Source organism: Panthera uncia, unplaced genomic scaffold (assembly GCF_023721935.1).
Source record: "Panthera uncia isolate 11264 unplaced genomic scaffold, Puncia_PCG_1.0 HiC_scaffold_1377, whole genome shotgun sequence".
NCBI classification, from domain to species: domain Eukaryota; kingdom Metazoa; phylum Chordata; class Mammalia; order Carnivora; family Felidae; genus Panthera; species Panthera uncia.
Genome location: NW_026058005.1, coordinates 8220 through 20654, shown reverse-complemented (window position 1 = coordinate 20654; position 12435 = coordinate 8220). Strand labels below are relative to the sequence as shown.

Sequence of the window (12435 nt, the reverse complement as noted above, 5' to 3'; positions counted from 1 at the left end):
CTCCCTGGGGTGTCTCTCCTCCAGTGTGGAGGCCAAGTGGGACATATGACAAAGCTGCTTCTCCTGGAGTAAAGGAAGAGAAAGCTCATGGATTTGCTGCCAGTTTGTCACTAGGCATGTTTCTGGTTGGTCGGCAAAAGCCCACTTCTCAAAAGGAAAGGGGCCGTGGGTCCTTCTGAGCTCTGTGACGTTCCTAATACAGAACACTGGACGCTGGTCCACGCCCTGTCCTTGCTCATGCCTGCCTAGAAGGACGTCAGCTAGCGGCCTAGAGGCACACACCACCACACAGGGCTGGTCAGACAGAACAGCCAAGGCTTCAGATAGCAGAATGGAACCAGGGGCTCAGCTGAGGTGGCACAGCTGGGGACTCAGGCTTGCCTGGTAGATCAGAGCTGCAGTCTTATTTCCCCTCAGCCTACCTTCCCTGGAGCCTAAGAGTCACAGGAATACAACGTTCTGTATACAGGTCCGAGCTCCCAGTACCAAAGAGCCATTAAGGCACACCCTGACGCGGCATGCTGCCTCCGTGTCCCATCCCAGTTCTAATCCCTAGAGTGAATGAGTCCAAAGCCCCTCTGCGACGTCACCCCTCACTCTTCTGCTTCCTTGGAAAAGCAAGGGGAACTCCAGTTAGGTCAAGGAGTTCGACAGTGGGTGTGATGTAAAACAACATGTCAGATACACTGACTGACCCTGGGAATCGGGTGCCTGATGGCAGCTGTCTACGGGGTGAAAGTGAAGCCGCCACCCAGGCACAGCCTCCGGCTCACTTCCCTTCCAAACCAGCTGCGTCGGAGGGACTGTTTCTTCCCAACAAGAGCCTATTAGTACCTACTAATATTTTATTATTACATAAACAACGGATCCATCGCAGACCATTCAGGAAACACAGAAAAGTATGAAGAAGAAATAAAAATCTAATAATGCCACTAGTCAAGTCAACCGTGGTAATCCTGGTGTTTTCTGCCAGTCTTTTCTCTCATGGGAGCAATACAAGTTCAAAATCACCTAGACATGGACATCCCTACGTTCCCTGACTTCTTCGTTCATTGTGGTGTGTTTTTCCCGGATGATGAATTGTTCTTAACTCCAGTGTTAATGGGGTAGAGGTGGTCTATAACTAGAACCGGCCTGGCCATCTTTTCACCGAAAGGCGGGCACTCAGGTGTTTCCAGTCCTTGGGGTCACAAACAATTGCCTCCATAGCAAAGAGCTCACAGGTCAAATGTTCCCTTTGCTTTGAATTTCTTTGCAGATCGCTCACTTGACCGAAGCTGGAATTTGCTTCCATAAATATAGGAAATGAAGCCATCAATTTCCACTGTGAACACACAGTTTAGCTTGGGGATAACTGGAAAACAAAGGAGGAAAAAGGATGAGAAAAAAAAAAATCCTGACAGTAAGTTCACGTTTATGCAGAAACTATTCCTAAAATGTCTGTATTGGAAAGTAAGCTAAGGGGTGCCTGGGTGGCTTAGTCGGTTGAGGTCTGACTTCAGCTCAAGTCATGATCTCGCGGTCTGTGAGTTCGAGCCCCGCGTCGGGCTCTGTGCTGACAGTTTGGAGCCTGGAGCCTGCTTCGGATTCTGTGTCTCCCTCTCTCTCTGCTCCTCCCCTGATCGCGATCTGTCTCTCTCTCTCAAAAATAATGAATAAACATTAAAAAAATAAAAAAATAAAGTAAGCTAATAAGAAATGGGAAACCCACAAAGGTTAGCAGTACCAGGATCACAGGGCATTATTCGGTCATGTGGCCAGTTTACTCAGACCGTAGATATAACTCAACACCCAATTTTCAGGGTCAAAGGCTCAAGCCAAATTCCCAGAAAAAGTGCTATAAATAGGTCTTCCCACATCACCTTAAGATGGACTCATGGCCTGTGCTCACTGGGGACACCTGTGTACCATTTTCTGAGGTTTAGAATGAGAATACAAGGAAATGGAAGGCAGCAACAAGAAAAACCAAGCTCCAAAATTTAAGGAACCAAAACCTCCCACTGTGGTTCTGAAATCTCAGATTTGCAGGCAAGGAGTATGGAAATCTCGACAGACCAGTGGTGCACACCCATCTCTGCTACAACAGTGAGCTCTAGCACATCAAGTGGATGACCCAAAGGGTCACCAGAAAGGGAAAGATCTTGGAACACTCCAGGGACAGGCACCACCTTAGCTCCCCCCATTGTCTGCTTAGCCCCGTTCCTCTGAAAGGCAGTAGCCTTTGGGCAGGGTGGGGGGGTCTCCGTCATAGAAGTAGACTCAGGTGTCTGGAGGCAGACCCTACAGCCCTTCCTTCCATCGTATCAGGCCGAGGCTGCTGACTGGGTGCAGGGATGCCTCAGGGAGAGCCACAGGGGCAAGGATGCCCTCTGAAGGTGTGGACTGCATGGTCAGCAGGTATCTGTAATCTGTGCTGACCTGAGAGACCAAACTGACCCACTGAAGCCACTAGTAAAGGGCTGATGAAGCTGGGGAGGCCACAAACCACAACGCCCTGAGACACAGTTACGTACCTTTTAGGCGGTCTTCTTTGGTGATAATTTTGAAAACGTGCTTTGTTTCCTGTAGAAGGATTCCTGTAACACCCACGTAGGAGGGGCATTTGGATTTTGTGACTGCAAAAGAAAAGGGCGTTTGAAGCCTTGGCCTCTGTGGTGCTGGGGGAGCCACAACCAGCTAGGCAGGGGGAAGTTCCTCAGCTCGACAGGGACCAAGCTGGATGAGAAGTCAAAGTCCCAATCCCTTGCCTGTGGCTTTGTAGCCTCTGGGTTGCTTTGCCAAGGTGTCCTTTGGAGGGCCTGCAGCCATGGGGTCATGGGAAGGACTCTGGAGCCAAGAGGTCACGTGTATGTCTGGCACCACCAAGACCCACAGGCTGCTGGGAAGGGGCCAAGTGTCACTGATGGAATCTGAAGGGACACCTGTCCATCATGGTCTTCCCATGACCTCCCAAACTCTGGTCAGAATGGAATCTTGCTACCGGCCATCGAGCAACGAGTAGGGTGAACTGCCACCACAGGGAGCCAGCCCCTCACCTCTCCTGACCCATGCCCCAGTATAGCCAGCGGACTGAGCGCTTGCTATGTGCCTGGCACTGTTTGAGGTAGCTGCTAGGCACAGCGGTGAATAAGACTGTCCTAGGTTCTGTTCTCAGGGAGCTGATGTTCCAATGGTAGGAGGGGAATGTGTACCAAACCACAAAACTGTGTTTTGACAGCGGTAATTGCTATGAACAAAAAAAGAACAAGGTAATGGGGAGGAGGGTTTTAGTGTTGGTAGACCCTCGGGGGAAGTGACATCTGAGTAGGGGCCTGAATAATGAGAAGCAGTCAGTCTGTGAACACACAGAATTCTGGGCAGGGAGAAGGGACAAATGCAAAGGCCCTGAGGCATGGCCAAGCTTGGTGTGGGAGAAGCAGAAATCAGGCCACTGTGGTTAGACCTGGTGTTCAATAAAGTCACAGGGGCCTTTCAGACCACAGTAAGGAAGTAGAAGAGAAACATGGTCTGATTTCTGGTATAAAACCTTCCCTCTGGCTGCCTGGTTGGGGGAGAAGTGTGTCAGCAGCTTCTACAGGAATCCAGGGGAGATGGTGGAGGCTTAGATTTGGGGACTAGGACATGCTGATGGATGGAGGTGAGGGATTAAGAAAGAAGAAATGTGATCTTTCCCAGGCTTTTGGCCTGAACAGCCAGGGTAAACACTGGTACCATGAACAGAGATGGGGAACCCCAGGGAAAGGGCTGATTTATGGAGAGGCCTGGAGCTGTTTTGGATATGTGCAGCTTATGACACCCATGTACATGTGGGTGGCTACATCCAGTGGACAGGACAGCAGGATGAACAAAGATGTTCAGGGGGAGGTCTGCATTGGAGAGGACAACCTGGGAGCTGTAAGTCCATAGCTGACATTTAAAACCATGGGGAAGTGGATGAAAGGGACTTTCTGTTCAAGGCTGTGGGCAAGTGCCAGCAGCTGCTGTGCCCTCTGGGATAGTAGGTGGGGTCCTTGGGTGGAAAGGTACACAAAGACCATTTAGAGTGTGTCCAAAAAGTGTCCATAACTAGCTTAGGTAGCTAGTTGTCTCCCACTCTCAGTGTTGGTGGTCTGGAAATATCCACATGGCAAGGAGTGTGTCTAACCCTGTAGCACAGAGCTATGGTGCCACTGAGTGATGCCTTGGGCATTCGGGTGATCATATGATCTTAGGCAAGTTACCTGAAACAAGAGCCCCATGAAGATCTGCCTTTAACAGCTTGGCCTGAATCATCTGTGGCTGCCTAGGAGGTAAACAGAAGCCCTTAACATACACCATGATCAAGAGTTCTGAAAGGATCAAACAGGTCTACAAACATCTGTGGCCAACTGGTGCCTAAGGTTGCATTTATAGTGATCATAAGACTTGGGTTTTGCCCCAAAGGGCAAGGCTTCAGAAATGCAACTCACGTGTCTGGCTTGAGACCACCGCACAGATCCCGGATGTACTGTTTCCAGAGTTCATGTAGAGGGAGAAAAAGATTGTAACTGTGGAACCAAAGTCAGACAGAAGTAAAAAGTTAGGTGACATGAGCCGGGCAATATAACATCGAGAGAGCACAGAGCATGGCCTGATGCCAAGGATCCTGATGTGGGTCACTGGGGACTGGGTGCAGATCCTAGTTCTACAGCAGATAACCTGACTAAAATCAAGTACCTTCACCTTTTGAACCTCAGTTTCCTCACTGCTAGAACCCTCTTGAGGCTAAGTGAGAAGAAGGTGTTGCCCTCCTTTGCCCCTCCACCCTTCTTGCTGGCTAGATACAGCCTTGACAGCTGGGGCTCAGACACCTTAGACCATGAGGCAACATCCACAGATGACAGAGCAGCCACGATGCACCCGGGGAGGCACTGCCTGGGTTTCTGCCACACCAGCCCAGGGTGGTGCTCACACAGACTTCTTTTCATGAGAGAAACAAACTTCGATCTTGCTTAAGCCACTGCTACTTGAGGTCTTCTGTTACAAGAGCTGAACCCGGTAACCCAGGAGTAAACAGGAGTTGCTGGCTGTCATGTACACCCCCATGGAAGGTAACAGGTGTCTGGAAGGTGACTGAGCAGGTGGTGGGACCAAAGGGAGGGAACAGGTAAGAAGACCTCAAAGGCTGTCCTCTGGGGTCATCAGTACTGGTCCGTTACCTCATGGGGAGTCTGTTTACATGACACTATTGGTTAGAAAAGTGAGAACCTCAGGCTCACACTTGAAGTGGGCTCTATGGGTGCAGAAGCCAGCGAGGAAAACTGGGCAGGCAGCGGCCCCTTCCTCCACCCAAAGGCCAGCTCTTTTTGCAAGAGGGGCCATGGGCAAAGTGAATGACTTTGTTTTGTGGGATGTGGGAGGCTATCTGGCTACCGGTGTTGGCATGAGAGTCTAAAACCAGTCCTAAGACGCACATATGCAGAACCGTAGCCAAGGAGAGATGCAGTGTCAGCTGGAGGGAGGAACACATCCTCCCACGGAGTGATGCGTCCCTTTCAGAAACTTCTACAACATGTGGGCAGCACATTCTTTGGCAATAAAACCCCAGTGGATGATTCTGTCTAGTACTATTAAAAGTTATAAAGAGTATATATTAAGAAATATCAGTTCCTCTTTTTCTAGGAAAGCTGAAAGACAAACAGCCTGTTGCCATGGGTAACAGACTCACTTATGGTACGAGTCTCATTAGTTAAGGCTAGGACGGAAGCCAAACACTAAAACAGCAAGAGCCTCACAGCGTCTCACTTTAAAAGCCAAGCCCAAACACGGTCTGAATTGGTAAAGGAACGCTGCCCCCTTGTGGCAGAAGTGGGAGAAGCTCCGATAGCTTAAGAGGAAAGGGGCTGCCAACTGGCGCTGGGCTTCCCAAGTCCAGCCGAGACAGGGAAGATTAAGCTGCCCTACGTAGAAAGGCAGGAAAGACTTGGCGTACCTCTGCTGCTCTGGCTTAATGTCAAAGAGCCTCAGCTCCCTCCTCTGCCTGGCAGAGAGGCCTTTGGATTTTTTTTTCTTCTCTTTTCGCTTCCGGCGAGCGGAGTACTCCAGAACGACAGCCTTGCGTTGCAGGTGGTCCTCGCGGGCTTGCTGGCTCATGTGGGGCAAGCTGCGCTTCAGGAAGGCCCTCACGAAGGCCTCGGCCTGCTGGGCTCCCGGAAGCTGCACAGGGACAAGGTGGCACGGTGCCCACTGCTCTGGTTGGGACAGCCCTGGAACCCACGCCCTCTTACACAGCACTGCAACCGCAGATGGGACGCCATCGCGGACCCATCTATCTGCCCACTGAGCCTCACACAGCCACTCATGTGCTGGATGTTAGCTCCCACAGCTGTTCAGATGCGAAAGTCACACTCAAATGCCAATTTGTGACTGCCACACAAAACAGCCACGTCAAAATTCGACTTTCTGCCCTACTTCTTAGAGGTTATTTTGAGGATAAAAAAACCAAAACCCCTTTATATGTGGAAGAAAAGACTTCTCTGACCCTTGGCAGGGAGGAGAGCTTGGGAAACGTATGACAACACTTAATCAGTCATGACCAGAGGAAGGCGAGTTCAGAGAACCAAGCTATGGCCTCAAAGGAAATGATCTGACGCTTGGGAAGCTGGCACCACCTGCTGCTCCAGGGTGGGCCATGCCTTGGGGGGTAGGAATTTTGACACTGTGCCCACGATGCAATCCTCTTTCCTTGGGTTTGGCCCCGTGGACATGTCATGGCTACTCACTAAGTCTGCTCCCGCACCACTTGGGGAAAGGAAGTGCCAATGCATCTCAGCCTCCTGTGCTCAACTTCTCCCACACAGAGCAGAACATCAATTCACTGTACTTAGCAGAGGCTCTTAGGACCTCTGGGCAAAATAACTGTCATAACTATCGTAATTCTTGAAGGAACTCCAAACATCTCTGCCTCTCAAGCTGGGAGCTCCACCAATCTACTCCTCATTCAGGTGGCTCTGTCCTAGGTCTGCCACAGCCCCAGCGAGCACTGTGTACTGAGGCCCTGCCTCTTCGCTGGGCCATCTCCTGAACCCTGCTGCACTAACCGGGCTGCGAACACCTTGAAGCTCACGTGTCAATAATAAGCTCTCCCTTATGGAGGAGAAGAAGGGACAATGGGGGGCATCAAGATGTGATTCACCTCGTCTTCAAGGTAGCTCACAGTAAAAATGGCAGTTGGCTTCAGCTTTGCACCTTTAGATACTAACTAAAGACTCATGATCATCATCATTATTACTGCGAGAGGACAATTATTTGCTTCTTTTAAATACCTAAGTAGTCCCTCTTCATGGAGAAGCCAGATAAAGGAATATCAATCTTTTAAAATCTTGGTTTCATGTTAACTCCCTCAAGAGGAGTCACCAGGGGAGCTTCTGCCAAACTGACAAAGCATGTGTGCAGCATCCAAATATAATCCATATATTCCACTTATGAAATGTGATTTGCCTGCCCTCTTCAAGAGAAAAGGGGGCACAGTGACAAAGTCAAATGATAGTGCTCACCGCGCCAAGTTTCAGGTGGGCATAGCCCAGTGACCTCAGCACAGTGAAAGATGACACAAGATTAAGAAGTCTTAGTTTACCAAACAAGATAAGAAGAGGCGAGCATATGGAAACAGGCCATCAGAACAACAGATCTTGGCTGAGCCTAACACATCTACTAGAAAGACGAGGAGTAAGATGTGGGAAAGGACATCTAAAGCAAGACTGGAGTACTGAGCCATTCTGTCATCACCTCTGTTATTCCCAGACTTCCTGCCATGCACAGTACCTGAACATCGAACTCTTTTGCCTCTTTCTGAGAAAAGGCGTGGTAGATCACACCTGGGGGATTAAAGCAAACAAACAAATAAGAAATGATAATTCCTATTGGGTATGGCTATAAAGCAAAGACTTTTCTAACTATGAAAATAACTCTGCTTACTTAGAGATAGAAGAAGATTGGGTGCTATAAAGAGTACAGCTTCAAAGCTTTCTTGGATGCCTCTTATTCCCCCCCACCCCCGACCACCCATCTGAGAAGTTCCTAAGGTGTGCTTTAGAACAGTGCTTCTCAACTGTTAATTTACGTAAGCATCTCTAGGATCTCATTAAAATGTAGACACTTGGGCCCCAATCCCAGATTCTGCATTTGTAACAAGTTTCAGATGCTACTGCAGTTCAGCAGACCACACTAGGAGCTTGGTTAGGAGCTTGAACAGTTGCTCTAGAAGTCTAATTAAGCAACTCATTTAAAAGTTATATGATACAGGGGTGTCTGTGTGGCTCACTGGTTAAGCATCTGACTCTTGGTCTTGGTTTCAGCTCAGCTCATGGCCTCATGGTTCTTGAATTTGAGCCCCACATTGGGTTCTGTAATGGCAGCGCAGAGCTTGCTTGGGATTCTCTCTCTCTCCCTCTGCTCCTCCCCTGCTCTCTCTCTCAAAATAAATAAATAAACTTAAAAAAAAAAAAAAGTTATACACTAGAGAGTCCCAGGATGCAGATGGTAGGAAATATTACACTTTGTTGACTGTAAGATGTTAAAAAAAAGATTTTTCACATTTTAACATCTATGAAATTGGGATGTATCACACAATAGATGGTGTCTTAAACTGATAAAATACAGTAGGTCTTTATTCAAGTTCAAAATATATATATTGATCAATGTGGTTTTGACCTCTAAAAACTTCCACATTTCTTAATTTGCCTGAAGAATAAAAAGATGGCTGTAGGCACAGAGTACGGGTGTGAATGGAATAAGAATAAGACAAAGGCCTGGTTTAAGGGTCAAAAGACTAGAAAATATGGTTTACACAATGCTCTATCAATCTCACTCCAGGTCCCTTATGCTTCCTTGAGTACATATGAAAAAGCAAACTAATGTGTTATATTATATTATATTATATTATATTATATTATATTATATATGAGTCTGGCTCTCCCTCAGATGGAAGAATGGGAGTAAAACTTATTTCTAAAGAGCACCCCAGGAACGACTTTGCTTCAACTGTCACAGTTGTTTCGACATGAAAGTCTTTTCTGAAGCAATATACGTAACGACTATCCAGCATTCATTACTTGCCATGTACCTGGTTAAAAGTTACATATATTTTCCCAACAATCCTTTAAAGTGGTTATTATTCCTATTATGCACATGAGAAAATTGCCGCTCATATAAGCTGAGACACGTAACTTGGTAACAGAGATAGGGAGTGGCACAGATCGAAATGAAAATACTGATCCAAAGACCAGCTTTAACGGTGTCTACACTCCCCTGGGTGCTTGCTCCCCTCCTTGGCATTGCTATCCTCTGCTCAACTCCCGAGTCCTGGGTTAGCGATACCATTCCCCAGCATGCTCCCTACGCTTTCCACCTGACAAGGGTCGTTCACAGAACAGCAGGAAGGCTGGGCAGATACCACTACCAGCACCTTACAGAAGGGGAAACCAGGTCGTAAAGAGTATCTGGGCCTTAACCACCGTCACCAAGTGGGAGGCGGTGGAAAGAGAGGCGGTGGCCCAGTCGGCGGTAAGGTCTTGGGCCCTCCTTTAACACCACACACCATTGAGCAGGCCCCTGTGGGGGACCTGCCGCCAGCTCTGACATCAATACTTGGCTCAGACACCGAGCCAGGCCAACCGGGACTCTGGGCCTCAGTTTCACTTATGTAAGGCAGGACAATTCCCACACCAGTTCCGTTTGGACTTCGCAGTGACCCTGTTCACCCACTAGCACCAACTCCCCGACCACTTACATCCCACCCCACCCCAGTTTCGAGGCCCTGCACCCCGCTTACTCTTCATCCTCGGGCCGCTTCCGGTGCGCTCTGATGACGTTTCCTGCGGGCGTCGCTCACTCTTCTTCACTTTCTTCAGCAGCCCTCGGCCATCAGAACTTCTCTCGCCAAAGTTTGTAGTGAAGAGACTTCTTGGGCCCAAGCTCGCAAGGCACGCTAAATCGCCAGACGGACACGCTCCAACTCTGCTGGGATCGCCGGCGCGCAGGGCTGCTGTCAGATGGCGCCGCCCGTGACGTCACGGACGCGCGTCGACCTAAGCTAGCGCATGCGCCTGGAAGCGGGCCCCGCTGCGGCGAGAGGTGCTGCTGGTCCTGAGGGTGTATCTCCTGTATGGAGGTTTTTCAGCTTGCGTGTCCTATAGACGGAGGAAGGTCAGAAGCCGTGGGGTTGCGGTTAGGACTTGTGGACTGCTTGTGAAGAGCTGGAGTAGAGCGAGGCGAGCCAACTTGAAGAGGACCGCGGGGACGTTGGGGACCAGGGGAGGACGGCAATGGTGGGAATGAGGTCCGTTGGAGTCTTTAACCAGCGTTCTCTACAGATTAACCGAGGCGCTGAAGTTGGGATAGAAGGCTTAGGTTATAGTTTTGTCCTGCTGTGTGATCTCGCTTTAAGTCACTTCCCATTTCCAGGCTTCCTTTTCCCCAACACTTGTGAGTGGGCTGGGCTTGATAGTCTGAACGTTTTCTTGAGACGCTAGTGTCTGTCAGGAAGTTAAAAGGCAAGGAAGGATTCTTACTGCTCTGGAGAAGGGTCCAAGAATTGTGGCTTGGAAGGCCTGATGCAGACCTCTCAGAAGTGACCTGGTGTGCAGGCTGAATTTCTGCTGAGTGCTGGGCCTGAGCAATATGGTCCCTGTACTTTAAGTCAGTGAATTTCAACTTCGGGTGAGGTATAAAGTCCTTTTAAAGGAAAAGAAATTCTCAGGGAACCCGGAGAATTTATGTACACAGATCCTAGTTTGAGAAACTGATTTGTTTTTGGATGGTTACCTTGTGCCATTTTGATCTTAAACTTAAAACTGCAGGCCCTGAAATTCAGTGGCTTGTCCTGGTGAGCCTGAACCTTATATATGTATATTACCATCAAAATGGAAACACAGCATTTAAACGTATTGCATTTGAAGATGCCTGAGAATAGTTAGGGGTTTATGGGACTAAGTTTAAGAAACTGTTCTTGGGGATCCATACCATATGAACTACTAAATGTGAATTTTAAAATAGTATCATGAGACACTCAAAGATAGTAAGAGCCAATTTCTTTGCTGTAGACTCAAGGGGGCCCTTTTGAGCAGGACCTTTGTGATTATGGAGATAAGGGAGAAGGCAGACTTCTGTCTTTGAGAGCTTCTTTTTTAGGGGTGTTAGGATTATTTAGCTCCCAGCTGACCCATTCTCAAGTAGTCCAGTCATCCTTGGCTGACTGCCAGTCTTCCACGGAATTCTGTACTTGTGTTGGGATGAGCACTCTCAGAACTGCAGTTACTTCATAATTCCCTGATCACTAAATCTTTTTTAAAACAAACAAACAAACAAAAACAAACAGGGTTGCCTGGGTGGCTCAGTCGGTTAAGTGTCTGACTTTGCCTCAGGTCATGAGGTTTGTTTGTGGGTTCAAGCCCCACGTGGGGCTCTGTGCTGACAGCTCAGAGCCTGGAGCCTGCTTCAGATTCTGTGTCTCCCTCTCTCTCTCTCTGCCCCTCCCCTGCTTGTGCTTTGTCTCTCAAAAATAAATAAACGTTAACAATTTTTTTTTAAACCCACTTTATTATCCTCAGGAAATAATTGTTTATGTATGTACAGTGACACCTGTCTGTACAGATATTTATATTATTATGATTGTTGTTTATAATAGCAAAACCTCAGAAACAACTCAATATTCAACAGTAGTGGATTAAATAAATGAAGCATGTGCTAATTAAGTAGGTTAATTAAATGCTTTATAATCACAGGGTAAGCTTCAAAAATTCAGATTCCTTAGTACCTCTAGAGATTCTTATTTAGTAGATGGGTCCCAAGAATCTGTATTAAAAAAATATTCCCAGGTGATTTTGTTGAGTAATTAGGTTTGGGAACTACAGTATGGTACGTTTATAGAACTTAATAATTAGAATACCACACAGCCATTAAAAAGATTCCAATTTTAAAAAGGTTACAAAATATTAACACAAAACTAAATGTGTACACAAAAAGGATTGGAAAGACATACTGCTATACAGGAAGGTTTTTGTTTGTTTTTAAACATTTATTTAGAGGAGAGAGTGTGAGCAGGGGGGGAGTCAGGGAAAGAGAGAGAGAGAGAAAGAGAGAGAGAGAATCCCAAGCAGGCTCCCTGCTTTTAGTGCAGACCCTGACACGGGGCTTGCACCCAAGAACTGTGAGATCATGACCTGAGCTGAAATGAAGAGTCAGACGCTTAACCGACTGAGCCACCCAGGTGCCCCTATACAGGAAGTTTTTCATGGCTGTATAAGTGAAAGTGAGTTTATGAGAGATTCTTGTCTATTTTCTAAATTTTATTCAAAGAAAATAAGACAATTTTTTCTTTTTATAGCTATAAATGATAAACTCTCAAGCATGGCTACACTTGTGTTTTCCCACTGGTGGCTTTGTGAAGGTTCCATAGGAAGTCAATGAGAGCATCAT

General features: G+C 47.7%; 1 protein-coding gene across 2 annotated transcripts; it reads right to left on the bottom strand.

The window, feature by feature from the left end:
* Window positions 1-833: 833 nt before the first annotated feature.
* On the bottom strand, window positions 834-10017 carry LOC125916987 (ribonuclease P protein subunit p29). 2 transcript variants are annotated; one of them, XM_049623251.1, is made up of 7 exons: window positions 9791-10015; window positions 7783-7835; window positions 5951-6174; window positions 4449-4526; window positions 4221-4282; window positions 2514-2615; window positions 834-1354 (listed from the first exon to the last, which is right to left on the bottom strand). In XM_049623251.1, exons 1-7 carry the CDS (start codon window positions 9795-9797, stop codon window positions 1218-1220), a joined length of 663 nt encoding a protein of 220 aa, XP_049479208.1. In that variant the 5' UTR covers window positions 9798-10015; the 3' UTR covers window positions 834-1217. The 2 variants fall into 2 exon arrangements, with proteins under 2 accessions (XP_049479208.1, XP_049479209.1); XM_049623252.1 differs by lacking the exon at window positions 7783-7835 and having other exon boundaries at window positions 9791-10017.
* Window positions 10018-12435: the final 2418 nt, after the last annotated feature.